At 35.5% G+C, this 21,256-nt stretch overlaps 1 protein-coding gene across 1 annotated transcript; it reads left to right on the forward strand.

The window, feature by feature from the left end:
- Positions 1–5,695: 5,695 nt before the first annotated feature.
- On the forward strand, positions 5,696–19,931 carry LOC306834245 (deoxynucleoside triphosphate triphosphohydrolase SAMHD1-like; the record flags this gene model as incomplete). Its single annotated transcript, XM_079360081.1, has 16 exons — positions 5,696–5,733; positions 6,078–6,102; positions 6,230–6,245; positions 6,398–6,641; positions 6,852–6,967; positions 7,640–7,739; positions 12,158–12,377; positions 14,279–14,379; positions 14,574–14,685; positions 14,777–14,868; positions 14,991–15,100; positions 15,711–15,862; positions 16,475–16,570; positions 16,706–16,810; positions 16,935–17,041; positions 18,477–19,931. 16 exons carry the CDS (start codon positions 5,696–5,698, stop codon positions 18,520–18,522), a joined length of 1,680 nt encoding a protein of 559 aa, XP_079216207.1. The 3' UTR covers positions 18,523–19,931.
- Between the last annotated feature and the right edge of the window lie 1,325 nt (positions 19,932–21,256).

Below are 21,256 nucleotides of genomic sequence, written 5' to 3' on the forward strand. Positions count from 1 at the left end.
ACACAAGACATCAAAAGCATCATGACAGAGGAAAGAAAAGAAACATTAAAATAGAAAATTTAGTAAACTGAAATTATTAAAACGTAAAATATGTTCATGTAAAAATAATTTAAATAAAATTTAATTTAAGGAAAAATACAAAAAGAATTAAAAGTTACAGTGCAGAGTGAAAGATGTCTATGAAATGTGGGACATAACCGCCAGGCCATAGAAGAGTGGTACAACAATCACATTACACAACTACAAAATACTTCAGTTTAAGTTTTACTTCTCTTTACCTTGAAGTGTAGGTTTAGGTTAGCATGAGACTATCTGAATCTATAAAGGCTATTTTTAGATTGTTTTCTAAATGGTTCACCAAACTGCAGTAGATGATCACTGATCACAAGACAATTGAGATCAATGTTCTTTACTGTTAGTCAGACAAAGTGTTAAATCATTTAACAATATGTACCATTTAGTCTCTTCATCTACTGAGTGCAGGATGACACCTTGTGCTGTTTAGGCAATACTTGTTTCAGGTACAGATTGTTTGATCAGGAATAGGAATTCTGAGTTTGAGATTTGATTTGTTTTTTGGATAGGAGGATTATTGTAAGGTCTCAATTTGTAAAATTAACAGTATAACTATAAGGTATGTTAATGCTCAGTTTTAAACCCCTGATATCATGTTCTTAAGATAGCTGGATGCTTGCATGTGGTTTTGAGACGGAGCCAGGCTCCAGGTATCAATCTTCTTATCTTATGTTGGCAGAAGGAATTTAACATCTAACACAATAAGATTGCTTTTTTATGCCATAAAAGACAAGAGTATCAATAAGTTCTTATTTCAGCTGGACAAATACTGACACTGTGTCACACCTCTGACGTGTCAAAGCATTATATGCCAGCTACTTCTCTGGACAAACCAACAACACAGTGTCAGTGAATGAACTTTCACAATCCAACATTAGGTGGAGTGTTCTTTCTAGAACAGGAATGTAATAATGGAAACTTTTGAACACAAAAGAGCTAGGAGTGTTACTGCTGCTCTTTGTTTTTAAAGGACAGGTGTGTCCAATGTTTTTTTTAATTGTGTTCTGTCAGGTGTCTAATGATTCTAATGGTACATTTCAAGTTGAACTTGTTTACCTTCAGCTGTATGCTTTGGCCCAATGTGCTTTTTTTTTTGACTCAAATAATAGATTCAGGTACGATGAACTGGAAGGTGCACCAGTTTTGTTGGTGACATTTGAAAGTTGTAGAAGGGAAACAATTCAATGTTATCTGAATGTTTAACAGCTATTTTTAGATTGTTTTCTAACTGGTTCACCAAACTGCACGAGATATTCACTGATCACAAGACAATTGAGATTAAAAAAAATGTTTCTGTAAGCCGAACAAAGTATTTTATCTGTCAGCATAACGTACTTCCTTCCTGCTCTCATCAGCTTTTTTTTTATTTTGGAGTAATTATTTCCAAACAAATGTAGGACCTACATTTTGTATTATTTTCTGTTTTGTTTATATGTTCACTTCCTCTTGTGTGCAGCCTTTAATATCTGTTGCAAGAGCGTGGGGATCTCGGCTAAGCAGTTGGCGTTTAAGAATTATTTTAATATCCTAGTTTGTTGCTCTTATTTACCACTTGACCTTGAAACCTCTACTCTGCCTCACTTTGATTGCTTGGTCTGGGCCGAGTGTGAATCTCGTCAGGAGGACCAATAACTGCCTTTCATAAAGATATCGCTGCTGCCTTGAACTAGAACATCACTATTGGTTATTAGGAGCGGTTAAAGAAATACACAGTTTTCAGTTTATCTTTAAAGTTATTGAGTTATTACAGTTTTGAAGTCATTCCCCTCTATGGTCAGATCATAGGCTGTTAATACTGGAAAGGCCTCCTTCGCAGCCGTTACCTGAAGGGGACTCTCCTTGGGTCTCTCACACCCTAGTGGGTCCTAACCACTTTAAAGCGGAGTGTCCCTCCCCAGTCTTCCCTCTCTGGTATTGGAACAATGGGGACAAAAAGCTTCTTACTTTAGTCTTCTATCCCTTTGGTCCGTCGTGGTCCAACAAGAAGAAAATATAAGATCTAAAAGGAAAAGAGTTTTTGTTGGAAAGTCCTTACAATGGAAGGTTTCCTTTTATTTTATAATAATACAATTGATTAAACACAGAGATTACAAAATAATACAAATCCTACAAAAGAGTGCTATTCTCACAGTGAGTGACTAGAGCTAAATAAAAGAAAATATAAGTCAGTTGATCACAGGTGCAGAACAAAAGTCAAGTCCCAAAAAGGAAGACCAAACCACCGAGAAGCTTGTGCTTCCCTCCTATATACTATGGTTGACTTTACATTTACGTCATGAAAATTTCAATATTCATTTTGGGTTACGTCAAAAATAATGTAGCAAAAACAAGACATATGGTTATGTGTGGGTTTCTCATGCAGCTGCAGGACACTCCCTTATCTCTAACAAGGCACTTGTACGCACCCCACTATGTGGGCAGTCCAGTACCCCCAATAAGATTTGCAGCCTGCACTCCCACAAGCGGTTTTATGACCGCCAACTATTCTAAAACATAATAATATGACACTCCTTACAATGTTATAAGTACACATTATGCATGTAATACATATCATTTTTTATGATAAGGTTTATAAAAGTAAAAAGATGACTATTGTGATTAGCTAAATTCAGCCTGAACTCAGCTTGAGTGAAAATTCTCCTGTGAGGGGGTAAAAGTGTCAGCCGAGCTTTCAGCTGTTGACGATGAGCAGTCTCCCTTGCTTCAGTGTGGTGTGGTGAGGTGAATCATCTGAGACCTTTCAACATATCTCAATACCCTGGCAGTGCAAGGCAAGGCCAGTTTACTTATATAGCACATTTCAACAACAAGGCAATTCAAAGTGCTTCACACGAGACATCAAAAGCATCATGACAGAGAAAAGAAAAGAAACATTAAAATAGAAAATGTAGAAAACTGAAATTATTAAAACGTAAAAATATGTTCATGTGAAAATAATTCAAATAAGATTAATTTTAGGAAAAATACAAAAAGAATTAAAAGTTACAGTGCAGAGTGTAAGATTAGAATCTTTGTTTAAATAGTTTAGGTAAAGGCAGCTGTAAACAGGTGTGTCTTTAAACTGGATTTATAAGAGCTGAAAGTTTCAGATGACCTGCAGTTTTCTGGGAGTTTGTTCCAGATATAAGGAGCATAGATACTGACGGCTGCTTTTCTTCTATAGTTCACTTATTCCAGTAAACTGAATATTTACGTACTGTTAAGATGACAGAACGACATGAATAAGAGATTTTTACAGGGTTCTGCAGAATAACATGAGATTGTTGGTGTGAAGACTATTTTAATCAATCATATTATTTCTTCAACTCCAGTAATACCATGAAAACTGTAAAGGCTAGAAAAAGGTCATGAGGACAGCTTACTTTGTCCACTTTAATATCCAAAATAAACATGTTTATTCTCCCCTCCTTCAATACTTATATTTTAAGCGTGCATTAAAAAGTGTGCTCTGATGTACTTAACTGTGAACATTTGTGATGGCTCCGTGCATAGATAGCGTTATGTTTGTTTGTTTGTTTTTTGTTATAGTATTCTGCACTCACTTTTTGTGAACCAGGACCCCCAATTCATAATGTATTACTGAGTGTAGGAGGTACTGTTTTGGCAGTGCTTATTTCAGGTACAGATTGATGAGGAATAGGACGTCTGAGTTTGAGATTTGATTTGATTTTTGGATAGAGGATTATCGAAAGGGGACTTATTTTGTAAAATTCACAGTATTGATCTGAGGCATATTTAAGCTCAGTTTTGAATCACCTAATTTCATGTTCTTGAATTAACTGGATGCTGGCAGATAGATTTGAGACAGAGCCAGGCTCCAGGTATCAATGGTCTTATCTTACACGATGGTAGAAAGAAATTTAACTTGATCTATTTCTTCTTCCAGCTGGACAAATACTGACACTTTGTCTGACGTGTCAAAGCATTATATGCCAGCTACTTCTCTGGACAAACCAACAACACAGTGTCAGTGAATGAACTTTCACAATCCAACATTAGGTGGAGTGTTCTTTACTGCTGCTCTGTGTTTTTGAAGGACAGGTGTGTCCACTCCTATGTTTTTTTTATTGTGTTCAGTCAGATGTCTAATGATTCTAATTGTATGTTTCAAGTTGAACTTGTTTACCTTCAGCTTTATAAGGTGCACTATAAAATGTGGGTGGAGAAATGTGAAAGTTGTAGAAGTGAAACAATTCAATGCTATATTTTCTGAACTAAATCCAGAACTTTACTCAAAGAAAAAAAGGGTCTCTTGAGCACTTTATAGAGCTTCAAAGCTACCGGAGTGACAGTGTCACTATGACGGGTGCCCCACCATAACTTCTCACGTAGCATTTTATCTTCAAACAGTGTTACAGGGACCACATTTAAGGACAATTTGTGTGTAGAGTTATGAACATATACCAATGAATCTGTACACTTCTCCAACTTTCCAAAAAAAAAAAAATGGATCCCAGGAACACTTTATAGAGCTTCAAAGTCAAGAAAAGAGTCAAGTCTCCTTCTTCTAGTGATACGAGTTTTGTTTGTGGCACCATAGAGTCCTGTCATTTCAGACTTTCAGTAGGTAAGGAGCCTCAATAAAACTTTTCTTCAAAATGTTTTTTGGGCCTTTTTGTCTTTATTAGATAGGACCACAGAAGAGAAACAGGAAATGTTGGGAGAAGAGAGTAGGGGGTGAAATACAGCAAAGGGCATCGGTCACATTGAAAACCCACGACTGCTGCGATGAGAACTATAGTCTCTGTACATGAAATGTGGGACATAGCCGCCAGGCCATAGAAGAGTGGTACAACAATCACATTACACAACTACAAAATACTTTTCAGTTTAAGTTTTACTTCTCTTTACCTTGAAGTGTAGGTTTAGGTTAGCATGAGACTATCTGAATCTATAAAGGCTATTTTTAGATTGTTTTCTAAATGGTTCACCAAACTGCAGTAGATGTTCACTGCTCGCATTTGACTTTTTTATTTTGGAGTAATTATTTCCACACGAATGTAAGCCTACATTTTGGTAGTGTGGGCTTACATTCGTCCTGGTAGCGTAGTTCACTTATTCCAGTAAACTGAATATTCTTGTAGATATTTTTACAGGGTTCTACAGAATAACATGAGATTTATGGGATGAAGACTATTTTTGATCAATCATATTTTTTCTTCAACTCCAGTAATACCATGAAAACTGTAAATGGCTAGAAAAAGGTCACGAGGACAGCTTACTTTGTCCACTTAAATATCCAAATTAAACATGTTTCGTCTCCTGGTTCAATTTAAAAAAAAGGAATAAGAACACACGTTTTGTTTTGAAATAAGTCAAATCTCTCCAACAAACCAGGCCATGGAGTTTTGTGTTCAAATGTCATTCATTTCATTTCTGTGAGACAGTGTTAGTCAAGATAAGATACAGGCACAAAAAAAATCTGTCATAATCCTTTATCAAAAATCTAAATGTTTCTCCAGCAATAACTTCTAATATTGATTTATTTCTAAGATCATGTAATTTCTTCACTTCCTTATTATGTTTTGATTTGTTAACATGCTTTAAGAAATTCTGATGCATTTTCAGTTTTGTTTTCTGAAACGTTTGTTATTCAGATCAATTACAGAAGAGGATCACTATGAGGGCGGTGACCAATGACATAGGTGTGGTGGAGATGTCAGATATTTTCAAACCCTAAGCGTCATATAAAAAAGCCTTAAGCAGCTATTTAAATGACATTTACCAGATCGTCATCAGAAACATTAGCTTGACGTAAATACAACATCTAACAGCTTTAAGACAATAAAGACGGCATAGATCGATTTTTTTCTTTAAGTCAAAGGGAGCTGAGGAAACTTGTTTGTACCTACGAAAAGGACTTGGACGATTAGAGGAAAATTTAGAGGTTTGTTTTCTAGTTATAGTCGTTTGCACTGTTATTTTAAATTATTTTGCCCTTTAACTTGAGTAAAACTGAGGTTACTTAATAAATGACTGTTTTTAACTTCTTCCTCTTTTAGCAAGTCGGAGCAAAATGGCAAATGCGTGAGTATCTCTCTCTTTGTTCAACCAGTTTTCAATATCCCAACATTATACAAATGTTTTTTTAAGTTGGAAGTTTCAAGTTTCACTTGTTCATACTGTGAATGTTCTTTTTCTTTAAATTCTACAGACCAATCACCACCAAGGTAAAATATTTTACACACTTTACTAAACATCACAGCACATTTCTGCGGCTGGTGAGAATAAACAGAACAATGAAGGCTTATAGAATACACACCACACAAACACACCTCCACAAAGTTAATATCTGTGTCTATGTATTATCCATTGCCCTCAGGCAAACTTGAGCTGGTCTTCCAGGTGTTGTTTTGTTCGAGGCATTTCATTGTTCTTAGCTTTTGCTTGTTTGTTTTCTTCCAGGTGTTTAATGATCCCATCCATGGTAGCATTGAGTTACCCCCACTCCTCATCAAGATCATTGACACTCCTCAGTTCCAGAGACTTCGCTTCATAAAGCAGCTTGGAGGTGTCTACTTTGTTTATCCAGGAGCGTCTCACAACCGCTTTGAACACTCGATCGGGCAAGTCAGCAAGTTTTCAGATTTCAGCTCACAGGGGACCTCAGTCCAAATAAGGAGAAGACTCATGGTGGTTTTAATTAAAGCCCTTTGTAAACAGTGCATTTCTTAGTATGGATCTAATACAAACTATGATAAAACATATTTTCACATTTGTAGCTTTCTATTGAGATAATTGTGTTACAACTTAAAAAATATTTCTCTGGTGTAAAGGGTGGCATACTTAGCAGGAGAGCTGGCTACAGCTCTAAAGACAAGGCAGCCGGAGCTCGACATCACTGACAGAGACATCCTGTGTGTTCAGATTGCTGGCCTCTGTCATGACCTGGGTGAGTAATGCACCCCTTTTCAATATTATACTAACGTTTTCTGAATTTTAATTATTGGGTATGTAAAGAGTGAATTAAAGGTGAATTTAAAAAAAAAAGAAAAAAATGTATATACTTTATTAATCCCACGAGGGGAAATTCGGTTTTTCACTCTGCATTAATGGAGAGGTCTCAGAGTGAGGGGGCTGCCCACAGCGAGCGCTCCAGAGCAGTTTTTGGGGTTCGGTGCCTTGCTCAGGGACACCTCAGCAGTGCTCAGGAAATGGACTGGCACCTCTCCAGCTACCAGACCAGTTTCCGGACTTGGTCCGTGCCGGGACTTGAATCGGCGACCCTCCGGTTCCCAACCCAAGTCCCTACAGACTGAGCTACTGCCACCCTTGATGCAGAAATAACCTTTCCATCTTTCAAATAAACAATAGCTGCTTCATAAATAAATGAAATATTTGAAGGTGGTGTGGTAGTAGCTCAGTCTGTAAAGGGACTGTGATAAGAACTTTTAAAAATACTTCCAAATGAATGTCTTTCTTGTAAGAAATACCATCAAGCTGAGATTCAGGAATAATATTTCCTAAACTCAAACAGCTTTATTAAAACATATTAAAAAATGACAGGCTGTATAAGCTGCACAGTATCAGTGAATTACTCATCTATGTATCCATCTATTTCAAGGTCATGGACCCTTTTCCCATCTGTATGATGACATGTTCCTCCCCAAAGCATGGGAATTGGAATTGAAGAAACTGGAGGAACAGAAGAAACTGGAGGAACAGAAGAAACTGGAGGAACAGAAGAAACTGGAGGAACCGAAGAAACTGGAGGAACAGAAGAAACTGGAGGAACCGAAGAAACTGGAGGAACAGAAGAAACTGGAGGAACCGAAGAAACTGGAGGAACAGAAGAAACTGGAGGAACCGAAGAAACTGGAGGAACAGAAGAAACTGGAGGAACCGAAGAAACTGGAGGAACAGAAGAAACTGGAGGAACTGAAGAAATGGAAGGTAAGAAGAAATATTTTTGTTGTATCAAACAAATGAGATACTGAGTAACAGTGAAACTGAAGCACATGTACACTTTACACTGACTTTGTTCCTTTAAAACACAATCCAGCATGTTCTTTTTTTGTTTGCCTCCTCAAATAAAATATGACAACACACATTTCCTAGATTGTTAAACTGCTTCCTCAATAAAAATGAACTAGTTTGTGTTGCTAAATGACCCAAACACTTTACTCTTTGGTTTTATTATGGCAACTTTTTATCTGACATGTTACTGCTTTACAGAAGCTCCATGAAATTTAATATTATTTATAAATATATATTTTTTTTACATTTATTTAATGTTTGTTTTATGACCCTTAATCCTGGTGATTCCGAGATATAGATACACCAAAGCAAAATAATAATTGAATTCATGGTTAATGAGAAATATTTCTTCAGGCAGGGACATCTTTAAAAAGCAGATCTAGATCTGTTTGTCTATTCATCACATACGAGAAGAAACCTTTATTCAACTTACAACGGGCAGCAATGAGCAAGGATAGCCAAAAAACTCAATCCAAGCCAACTCAATGAATAATAGATCAAAGAGTGTGATTGCTGTGTTCACAAACACACCGGACTAAAGGTGAAATCCCCCTTTGTTTCAGAACAACTTTTCAAAACAATCCAGTGTGAAAAAACCTTATCGTAAGGGAATATAGAAAAAACATTGGCATAAATTCCTTACCAAGACATTTTTTCACAAATGTGTTCATAAAGGTGTCTTAGAACACATGTACAAATATTTAAATATAACTCCTGCAGGAACATTTGTGACAGCTGCTCAAAGTCAGGGTACTTGGAACCTTATAGGTGATTTTTTAAAATTTGGACTGACAACATTAAATAAAGAAATAGTCAGGTGATGTGTGTATTTTCATTGGTGGAGCAACATACATCAACATTGTTTCACTTATCTGAAAACTTACATTTAAAGGTTTTTTTAATCATCACTTTTATTTCTGCATCAATCTTATATAGTTGTATTTAAAGTCAGCTATTTTGCACGTTTATTTCACAATAATGGATAAAATATGCAATTGATAAAATATGCAACATTAGATCAATCAACTTTATTATTTGGTACTGGAAGGCATCATGTTATCCCCTTCTCAGTGTCTCATGAGTCACGAGCCCCAAGGGGTCCCAATCCCCACTTTAAGAACAGTATAGAGTTTGGAGAAGACTCAGACCTGGACCCTGAGACATTTGAAAATGTGGTGCAATATTAAACTAGTATTAGAGAGATTGCAATCAACCTAATAAGCTACTTTAAATGTATTTTCTAGTTTACCTTTATTTATCCAGGAAAAGTCCCATTGAAATTAAAAACCTCTTTTTCAAGGGAGTTCTGCAGAAGTTGGATTTAAATCTTTTGACATGTTAGAAGCCACTTTTATTAACACATTTGTGAAGAACTTTCTTGGTGAGGAATTTACTTAACTGAGCTGCAGTATCACCGTCTTTGACAAAAACTCTTGTGCTTAGCACCAGTTCGATTCTGGGTTAGGTTCAGCGAGCTAAATAACCCTGATAAAGACTGTTAGGATGCTGTATACAGTAAAGTCAACAATAAATTGGCTGATATTAAGTTGCACGTCAAATTCTAAGGAACTTTAGGAACATTTACATTTACATCTATTGTACGTGCTACACGTTTTGAGCTCTTGTCTGCAAATGTAGGGGAAATTAAAGTATGTGGAATTATTATATTTAAGTTTTGAATGTTGTGTTTGTACATTTATGAGTCTGTGTGTCTTGCAGCATGAAAAGGGCTCTTGTGACATGCTTGACCACCTGCTGGAAAAGAACAATCTTGAAAAGGAGGCAAGTTCACCCCCTTATGTTATTCAGAAATCAGATAACATACTGTATGTATGTGTGTGTGGGGGGGGGGGTTATTCTTTTAGAATAAAAGAATATAAAACACTTCATGACGTCACCATATTTAACTAAATATGAGCATTCTTAGTTGAGACATTGTCAGAGTCCTCTTCATCAAGTGATGAGGGAGTATGGACTGACACTTGACGATCAGACATTGATTAAGGAGATGATTGATATCAAGGAATCTCCAGGCCAGGAGGCAAGTTCAGCCATTTATGTTTTTCAGAAGTCAGATAACATACTGTATGACTATAAGATAAGAGAAGATAAATCTTCATTCATAACACAACGGGCAGCAATAGAGCACGGATAGCCAAATTCTAAGGAACTTTAGGAACTCTGAAGCGTTTTGATTGATTAAGATATTAACATTTTCCTCGGGGCACCAACTTCTGGTTTAATGGAAGAAAATGATTAATTAATCAGTTTCATATTCAGAAGGTTGTTTATATACTGTATCTATGAGTGCAAGGGGCTCAACAGCTGAAGGAGAGTGTTGTCTCAGCAGCCCCAAGTGGATCAAAAATTCAATTACACTCTTGCAAAATTTATCTAACTCGAAATTAAACTTGTTGGCCAAACAAAGTTAGATTGAGTCAGAAAAGATTAATTAATGAAAATACTTAACAAAAACGATGTGAAGTTACGTGTGGCTTAAAAAAAAAAGACTGATATCTTGAAAGAAGGGATCAGACCAGCAGATCACTTTCTTAAGAATCAGAAAGACGAGAAAATAAAGAAGACTCAAACAAAATGCAACACACCTCAACAAAAACTTAGACGGAAAAGAAGTGAACTCAACTCCTCTTGTCTCATCCCTTGTAGTGGAGGGGTTTATATTATTTTAGAATTATATTATTTTTAGAATAAAAGAATATAAAACACTTTATGACGTCACCATATTTAACTAAATATGAGCATTCTTAGTTGAGACATTGTCAGAGTCATCTCTGAACATTCAGGAAAATATTCTTAAAAACTGTCATTCAAATGATTGATGATGATGATTAATTTACTGTGATTGTTGTTTTCACGTCTGACGTTAAGTTGCTCCTCAAATTCTAAGGAACTTTAGGAACGCTGACATTTAATATGTCTTTACATACACAAGTTTTGAGATCTCCTCTCCAAATGTGAGGAAATGAAAGTATGCGAGATTATTTTATTTATGTTTTGAATCTTGTGTTGATATATTTATGATTTAAAATGGCTCTTCTGACGGGCAGGACCAGGAGGAGAAAAAGTATGGACTGACACCTGAGGATGTGACATTCATTAAGGAGATGATGGCTGGACCTTTGACGGTGGTAAGTTAACCCAATTACGTTATTCAGAAGACTGATAAGATGCTTTATGAATATAAGATAAGAGAAGATAAATCTTTATTCTCCGCACATCAGGCAGAAATATATATATATATATATATATATATATATATATATATATATATATATATATATATATATATATATATATATATATATATATATATATATATATATATTTATTCTTTTTTTCCTTAAAAAATATTTTTATTGAATTTTTCACACATTTACACAACGGGAGTACAAATATTCAGAAGTAGACAGCGGATGTGTATAAACTGTGTAAATCAGCAGTATATATATATATATATATATTGGTATGCATATATCTTTTACATACACAAGTTTTGAGATGTTCTCTGAAAATGTGGGGAAATGAAAGTATGTGGGATTATTATATTTATGTTTTCAATCTTGTGTTGATATATTTATGAGTCTGTGTGTCTTGCAACATGAAAATGGCTCTTCTGACGAGGGGAAACAGAAGGAGAAACTGAAAAGACTTGATCGAGCGATGGACAAGAAGAGACTGACTGAAGTGAATGTGAAATTCATTAAGGAGTTGATTGCCCAAGACCAGAAGGCAAGTTCAGCCATTTATGTTATTCAGAAGACTGATAAGATGCTTTATGAATATAAGAGAAGATAAATCTTTATTCACCGCACATCAGGCAGAAAAGAGCACACAGTGCACAAATTAATAAAAATTCGATCAAAAAAGTTGAGGAACCAAAAGATTAAGTGATTGTTGTGATCTTGTGTCTGAAATTTAATCTTTCGTCAAATTTTAAGGAACTCTGACATTTATATATATATATATATATATATATATATATATATATATATATATATATATATATATATATATATATAAATAAATAGGTACGCATATATTTTTTACATACACAAGTTTTGAGATGTTCTCTGAAAATGTGGAGAAATGAAAGTATGTGGGATTATTATATTTATGTTTTCAATCTTGTGTTGATATATTTATGTGCCTTGCAACATGAAAATGGCTCTTCTGACGGGCAGGACCAGAAGAAGAAAAAGGAAGAACTTGATCAAGTGATGAAAAAGGATAGACTGACACCTGAGGATGTGACAATCATTAAGAAAATGATTGCTGGACCTTTGAAGGCATCTCAAAACCAGGAGGTAAGTTAACCCAATTACGTTATTCAGAAGACTGATAAGATGCTTTATGAATATAAGATAAGAGAAGATAAATCTTTATTCACCGCACATCAGGCAGAAATATATATATATATATATATTTATTTATTTATTTTTTTTTTATTTTCCATTTTTTCCCTCAAAAATAGTTTTATTGAATTTTTCACACATTTACACAACGGGAGTACAAATATTCAGAAGTAGACAGCGGATGTGTATAAACTGTGTAAATCAGCAGTATATATATATATATATATACGCATATATTTTTTACATACACAAGTTTTGAGATGTTCTCTGAAAATGTGGGGAAATGAAAGTATGTGGGATTATTATATTTATGTTTTCAATCTTGTGTTGATATATTTATGTGTCTTGCAACATGAAAAGGGCTCTTCTGACAAGCGGAAACAGAAGGAGGAACTGGATAAACTTGATCAAGTGATGAGGGAGTATGGACTGACACTTGACGACGTGCCATTCATTATTGCTCAAGACCAAGAGGCAAGTTCAGCCATTTATGTTATTCAGAAGTCAGAAAAGATACTGTATGAATATAAGATTAGAGATGATAAATCTGTATTCATTACACAACAGGCAGCAATAGAGCACAGATTGCCAAAAAAGAGCACACAGTGCACAAATTAATAAAATTAGATCAAAAAAGTTGAAGAACCAAAAGATTGAGTGATTGTTGTGATCTTGTGTCTGAAATTTAATCTTTCGTCAAATTTTAAGGAACTTTAGGAACTCTGACATTTTATATGTCTTTACATACACAAGTTTTGAGATCTCCTCTCCAAATGTGGGGAAATGAAAGTATGTGGGATTTTTTTATTTATGTTTTGAATCTTGTGTTGATATATTTATGTGTGTGTGTCTTTCAACATGAAAAGGGCTCTGCTGATGGGCAGGACGAGGAGAAACCGGAGAAACTGGAGAAACTGAAAAGACTTGAACAATTGAAGATAACAGCTGAACACATGCAATTGATTGAGAACACGATTTACAAGGTAGGAAGTTCACCCAATTATGTTATTTAGAATTCAGACAAGATACTGTATGAATAAAAGATAAGATACATTTTTATCCATTGCAGAACGGGCAGCAGAGAGCAAGGATAGCCAAAGAAAGAGCACAAAATTCACCATTCAATAAAAACTATAAAAAGATTTTTAAAAAAGTTGAGGAGCTAAAAGAATGTGATTGCTATGTTCACAAACAGTATGTCTAAAAAAAAAATGGGCTAAGGCTTCAGAACAACTTTTTTTAAATGATCCAGATGTGAAAAAAGCCTCACTGAGAAAACTGAGATGCAGTATCACCTTCTCAGGAAAAATCTCTTATTACCAGTAAGACTCTGGGTTAGATTCAGCTAGTTAATAACCCTGATAACTACTGACATGACAGAACATGATATTCATTGAGGAGATGATTGCTGAAGACCAGATAATTATTGAATATTATCAATTGATATGAGATTTTTTATCGTGATAACATATTTTTGTCAGATCGCCCAGGCTTTAAGAGAAGGCAAGTTCACCAAATCTGTGCAAAAACCAGTCTGTGTCCTCGACAGAAATGTCACTAATACCACTACTGTTTAACATCTCGTCAGTATGAAGGCGGACGAGACGAGTCCTTTTTTTTTTTTTTTATCGTGAAAAAAAAATATTTCTTCTTCCTTGAACTCAGATCTTGAAATTGGAGCTGCTCTTTATTTTGTCATGTACATTAGTTGTACATTGTTATTTGGTCTATATTTTAGCTTTATTATTTCTGTAATGTGAAATGGTCCTTTTCTTTGCAGTGTAAATTCATTGACGACAACATACACGTCAATAAAACTGGTCCTGATTCACTTTGTGTTGTCATCCCTGCAGTGGCCGTACGAAGGGCGTCTAAAAGAAAAGGCCTTCCTCTACGAAATTGTGTCCAACAAAAACACCGGCATTGATGTGGACAAGTTTGACTACTTGGCCAGGTCAGGTCTTAATGTTGGGATGTCTGCTTGAATATCTATCTATCTCTATCTCTCTCTCTGTGTAGAGCAATTCTAAACCCTGAACAGTGCATTATTCTCCAGGTTATTTTAAAATGACACAGCATTCTCCAGTAAATTCAGCTTCACTTTATACACCGATTGTCTTCACATTGTCTTAATCTGCCTCTCCTCAGGGACTCTTACCACTTGGGGATCAAGAACAACTTTGACTATCATCGCTTCAAGAAGTTTGCCAGGGTGTGTGAATTGCTATCAGGCAGGAAAACCATCTGCACCAGAGACAAGGTGCTGATAACCTTGAGCTTGTAATCAGATAATTAAAACCAATCTGATAATGTCATTATTTATGACTAAACTACAGTCCTAACCTCAACAGGAGGAGGACCAGATGTACCACTTGTTCTACACAAGACACCGTCTCCACAAAAGAGCCTGTCAGCACAGAGTAAGCCAAATCATACAAGAAATGTAAGTACCTTCGGATGTTAGTCCTCCAAATATAAAACGGGTCTCCTTCTGATTTAGCTTCTTTAATCTGCATCATGATTCACTATCTCATCAGTAATGATATGTTTGATATTAACAAACAGGATCGCAGAGGCTTTTTTGGAAGCAGACGATCACATTAAGTTTGAAGGATCAGAAGGGTTCACTCTCTCTACAGCCTTTAAGGACATGGAGGCCTACACACAGCTCACAGGTGTGTAGATCTGAATGTGTGCTGTTAGGTTTTTTTTAAAGCCAATTCAGACTACAGTATCAAGAATGTATCTTTCAAATAATGAACTACACCCAACAATCTGAAAAGGAAGTTGATGTTGTCACTTGGTCGGTTTTGAATTAATTACTTAACTAGTTTGACCGAAGTTAGTTTGAGGAGTTTACAAATCCAGTCTTAAACATCCTGAACAACTGGCTGTCCTGATCCCAATATTTAGGTTATATCTGTTTTTATGCCACTATAAAGAATCCTACATTTGCAGAACAGAGTAGCTAGCTATACAATAATTTATGAAAAGTCTGACATATTTCAACATTTTTTGGAAAAACACTGTTAACTGAAGCTTTCTGTCAGGTTAGAGGCTCTGTTGCTAGGTCATTTATTGCACATTGTACAAGTTTTTTTCCCCCATATGCACATGTTAAAGGATAAATAAGTTAAGTAATAAGTTGTATAATTTAGTTGTAATTATTTATAAATTAACATGCCAAGTCTTACAATTTATTGAGTGTTTTTTAATTAAAATTCACACATTGTTGTGCGTTTAAGTTATTTAGTATTATTATTTGCTTGTCTGTTACTCTATTAGACAACGTGTTTGAGAAAATACTCAACTCCCCTGACGACCTAAAAGCAAAGGAGATTCTGAAAAACATTATTACTCGAAAGATCTACAAGTTTGTTGGTGAGACGAGGCCAAAACCAAAACCAGAGGACACAGTGAGCGGAGAGGAATGGGAGGTAAGTCACTGTTTCATTTCATCACAAAGCTGGATACTGTGTTTACATTGCATTCTTTACTGTCTCCAGCATTTTATCTTGCCTGACTTGTTATTATTCAACATGAACAGAAACACTATTGAACAGTTGTTCTTTTTGAAACGTAATGTGGATTAGATAGCTTGAAAAGTCAGACAATATCACGTATGAGTCAAATAAAGCTGCATGATATCGGGAAAACTGAATTATCTTGTCATGTTCATACAATTACAATTTGTATTATCATTTGGATCTTTAAGTCTATTTTCTTCTTCAAATAAGAACCCTTATACGTTGAAGCCCTGTGACAGTAACTTCTAAGCAATGAACAGTTCATCATCATACACTGCATGTGATCACTTCAACCCTACACCTTATGAGCACATAGACTAATGCACGTCCTGGGATGTTACCATGGCACTTCTGCACAAAGCAAAAATGATGCTTAAATCATATCATGCAGCTCTACAGTCAAAAATATGTAAACTAAGCAGGTGAAGTTTTTTGAGTGAATATTAACTGAATCCCAAGTTAATCACACTGTCAACTTAAAATGGAAAAAACCTTTAATCTATTCTTTCTCCACGTTCTCAGAAATTCTTTTCCACTGCCAGCAACGATCCTGACTGGAAAGAAACACTAGCTGCATGCTCACCTGCAAAACTGTTAGCAGATGACTTTGTAATCCTGGTGAGTTTTTTTTTTTTTTTTTTACTTTCTTTGATCTCGCTTTTTGTAATCTTGGGTTTTGCTGATCTTTTTATTTGTACAATTTTGCAGAATTTGTTATGGCACACATCATTTTACTCTGAACCTTCTTTTTAGGTCATTAACATGAACTATGGCAAGAAAGACAAGGATCCGATCGAACAAATGCACTTCTACAGCAAATTTAAACCTGATGAGGCAAAATCAATGCCCAAAGATCAGGTCATAACTAAATGTTGATAATAACATTTTTTATCACAATCTTTCTCCTGTTTATTTGGTTAAATATTTGTAAGGCAGCTTATGTCACCATAACTCAAATTCAAGTTGCTGTCCTTCTTTACAGGCATCCAGGATTCGCACAACCTGCTTTTCTGAGCAGCTGATCAGAGTCTTCTGTAAGAAGACTGATGAAGAGAGTGTGGAGGCTGCCAGACAGCACTTTGACCAGTGGTACAATGATTTTCAATCCTTAATAATCTTCAGATCTTAAAGGATAAATTAGCACTAATATATAAAATATTAGCTGTACTGGCATCTTCAGCCTCCAGTCTTCCTTTCAGGTTAGCGTGTGCTTACCTGTGCTGGTTAAGCTCTGCTCTCATTGATTTGCTATTTTAACTTGACACAGCCTACACACATTTATCAAATCAAAACACTGCCAAACTGAGCCACACTATAACATGCTATTGGTCCTCTGTCCTGATTAGCATCCAAGTTAGTCAGCAAGTCTCTATACTCGGTCAAGTTTCTGTACTGAGCCTTACAGGTCTGTAAAGTTGGACGTGTGTATGACTCTGGTTTGGGCCCCTCAGGTTAAGACAGGTAACACCTGCCTGAAAGTGAAGACAAAAGATTTAGCACTCCCCACGCTGACTGTCTGTATTCATAAACCAGCCTCCTCCATTTGAACAAATAGGAGATGGGTTTGAATTCACATTAGAATTTTTTGAATGGCAGCACATATTTACACCTGCTGCCTGGTCTGATTGTCATTTAAAGTAAATAAAATGGAAATTTGACCCAATTCTGTGTCACACCTTTAGTGACAACTTCATTCAAACACATGAACACCATTTCTTTATTCCATTTGAAAATAAAAGGCCAATAAGAGCTCATTTACATGTCTGCATGTGAGGCCAGGTCTGTGCAAATGTACATGCATTGCATCTCTGGCAAACTTTAGATGTTTTGAGATCACTCTGGCGAGGGCAGAATCTGCACCTCTTTTTTGGAGGAGCAGCAAGGCGAGGGGGAGCTGCTGCAGGGGCCAAAAAGACACCTGCTAGTTTTACTAGGGGACACTGAGACACTTATTTGTTTACTTGTAAACTGTATGGGGCTTTACTAGTAAACTAGGAAGGTAAAAACTAGAGTGCCTAGTTGACATTTTAGCTATTACTAGTTAACTAGTAGATATTGTTCACCTTACTAGTGAACATGTACTCGTAAACTAGAGCAGTCCTCACTAGTGCAGAAAACTGAGCTTTGTTGTTGTTGTTGTTGTTGTTGTCATAACTATTGCTTAATCCCACACATCAAAGGTGTTTTGTAAAGCATATGCTGTGACAGTTTGCTCCATTGCCCAACTTTTTGCTGCGGTGTCTAGCTGACCCCAGAGAAGAACAGGAGTTAGACAATTCATTAAAACACCAATACTTTAATCAAATTGCTTTAAATTTAATCATGAAGAGCACAGTATCGAACACGAAAGGGAAATGTAAAAAAAATGAAACCTGTACAATTAAAAACAGACTTATAACAGAATGAGTTCAATGGTAGATTGTTTGTTAAATAGAACAATTTCTGCTTCAGTTTATCTCTCACTAGGTTTACTCTTCACTGCTTTCTTTAAAATGGATGTACTTGTCTCTTCATTAACGTGCAGGTTAGAGACGAAGAAGAAGTTTCTGGTTGGACCTGAGGGTAATTAGACCGATCCTCCTGAAGCTGATGGAAATGGCTCAACACCATGAATAACATACATGCTGTTCTGTTGTTTTAAATTGATCGTTTAAAATTAAACTTTCATGTTGACTAAGGGGGAGTGTGTTTGTTACACTTTGCCAACGTTGTCACACTTCTATTGACTCTCTCACACACACACACACACACACACACACACACACACACACACACACACACACACACACACACACACACACACACACACACACACACACACACACACACACACACACACACTTTCTCTCCAGCCATTTTTGAAGCGTTGGATTTTTTCAATCCGCAGACAAACCAGCGTGGAGACAGATTCACTCACACACACACACACACACACACACACACACACACACACACACACACACACACACACACACACACACACACACACACACACACACACACACACACACACACACACACACACACACACACATTTAAAATTTGATGGAGAAAAAAGTGGATGCATTTTTTAACATTTCTATGTAGTTGTATTCTTCTTTGTTGGGGAACATGTAAAGCACTTTCAACATGTGTAACGGATTAAATATTTGACTTGTGGTTTTATTCAGGGATGAAGGATACTCAGTGGTGTTTTAGTTTTGATTGAGACATGAGATTAGATTATTTGTCTTTGAGTGTTTAATGATATATGATCATGAGTGATGTTTTGGTGACTGGTATTATATAATATTATGTTTATTATTACTATACAATTGTAATCTGTTTTTAATTATCTTATTTTGGGAATGTTTTATAATGTCTCAGTTTATAATGATTCTGACTTTAAAAACGGGAACTTGTTAAAAATTGTATTTGCAACTAAAAACCTGAAATTAAAATTTAACAAAATCTTTTTAAGTGTATGACACAGATTAAGTAGGCCTTTATGTGACGCTGTAATTGTTATGCGATTGGTTCTTACATAACGCATCTATTAGAAACTTTCAAGTGTATTCCTGTTGTGATGGGTTAATATCTGATAACATGTGCATGTATTCAAAATAAACAGAGGAAATCCTAATGTGTTCAACATTGAATAATCTAACTACATATGGGTTGTTGACAAAACAGGGCTTAAGAATATTTTTTGGGAAAAGAAAAAATGTACAAAAAATGATACATATTGAGAGTAGTCTTGTATTTTCGAAAATATAAATAAGTTCCACTTTTTGAAGGTTCTTCAACAGCTTTATGAAAACTTTTTGAATCGCCCAATAATGTGTCCTACGGTGTGACATTCAAGGGTTTTAAATAATCAATAACCAGATAACCTTAAAACAGAAGTAGACAGATGTGTCTTGATTGTACTATCCTTTTATCTCACAAAGGTTTTAATTTAATTTGAATTATAAAACAGATCTCAACATGATCTGTTGGAGCTGTTGATGTTGTTTGAAATGAGACCCGTTTTCATGCAGCTAAAATTAAAATGTCCCTTTATACAACTCTTCACAGCCTTTTGGGGTATTTTCATGCAAAAGTGAATTTTGGGAAATTCTATGTGTCACACTGCTGGACAAAATGTAGGTTTTATCATAAATTTATGAAATTGTTATTTGTAACTAGGTTTTATAACTCAAGGAAAAAAAACACAAAGAATAGCTCTTGAAAACAATTCAAACACATCTAATATTACAAACTAAAAACCTAATATCAGCGTGGTTCTGTGAACAGGTTTGATTTAAAGGACAATAATCCAAATACATCATGTATCAAACTACATGATATCCCTACACTGACAAACACCATATTATCTATTAATAAAGAACAGTTAACTTCAATTTCCTTTCTCTCTGACTTATGTATAATCCTTATTTCACTCAATTTCGAAAAAAGTGTAAAGAATAACATTTTAAATAAACTTGTGTCATGATTTAACACGCTTCTGTTCTGTAGTTTACTCAGGTAGACTACAAGCTTTTAAGAGTTGACTACATAGGAAAGTAGAGCCTGCGGGTCGACATAAGGGCTTACTTATCGATTTACTGGTGGGTAGAGTATGTTTTAACATGTCCACCTGTGCTAAAATAACCTAAACAACTGTATTAGCAAAACGCTGAAATGAGCAGTTTAAAATCACCCGGCTTTGGAGTTCCTCGTCGTCGTCACTGACTGAGTGTTTCCGGGTTTGGACGTCAACGCTTCATCGTTAAGTTACACATGCGCAGCGAGTAATATACCGGAAATAACGTGCTTTCCACCAGAAATATAAAGACAAACACATTATGTCTGTGGATAAACATGTGTTCCTCTAATTATTAGAATATATTCTAAAGAAGAGCATTAAGAGAGCAAAATGAAGGGGAGAGGAACACAGGAGGAGAGGAAGGGAAGTACAGGGAGATGATGTGGAGGAGAGGAACAAGTGGAGAAGAAGACATGGATGGGGATGGGGAGAGCAAGAAGAGGAGGAGAATGGCCCTTATTGTTCTGTTCTACAATGTTTTGTAATAGACGTCAACATCGTCAGATACATGTCTTTGTTGATTTTTGATAAATACAGTTTGTTCTTTATTCAGTTTGTGTTTTCAATGTTATTTCAGACTGTCTTATCTACATCATCTTATGTCTTATTTATTGAAGAAAATTGTAATGGATGTTTTATAATACTAAAATTAAAAATAAATTTTGAAAGTGCAGATATTTAGAAATTGGGGTTTTCAAAATAGTGTGAAATCACAATAGAAGTTTATATATTATATT

Source organism: Symphodus melops (genome assembly GCF_947650265.1).
Source record: "Symphodus melops genome assembly, chromosome: 13".
In the NCBI taxonomy this organism is placed as follows: Eukaryota; Metazoa; Chordata; class Actinopteri; order Labriformes; family Labridae; genus Symphodus; species Symphodus melops.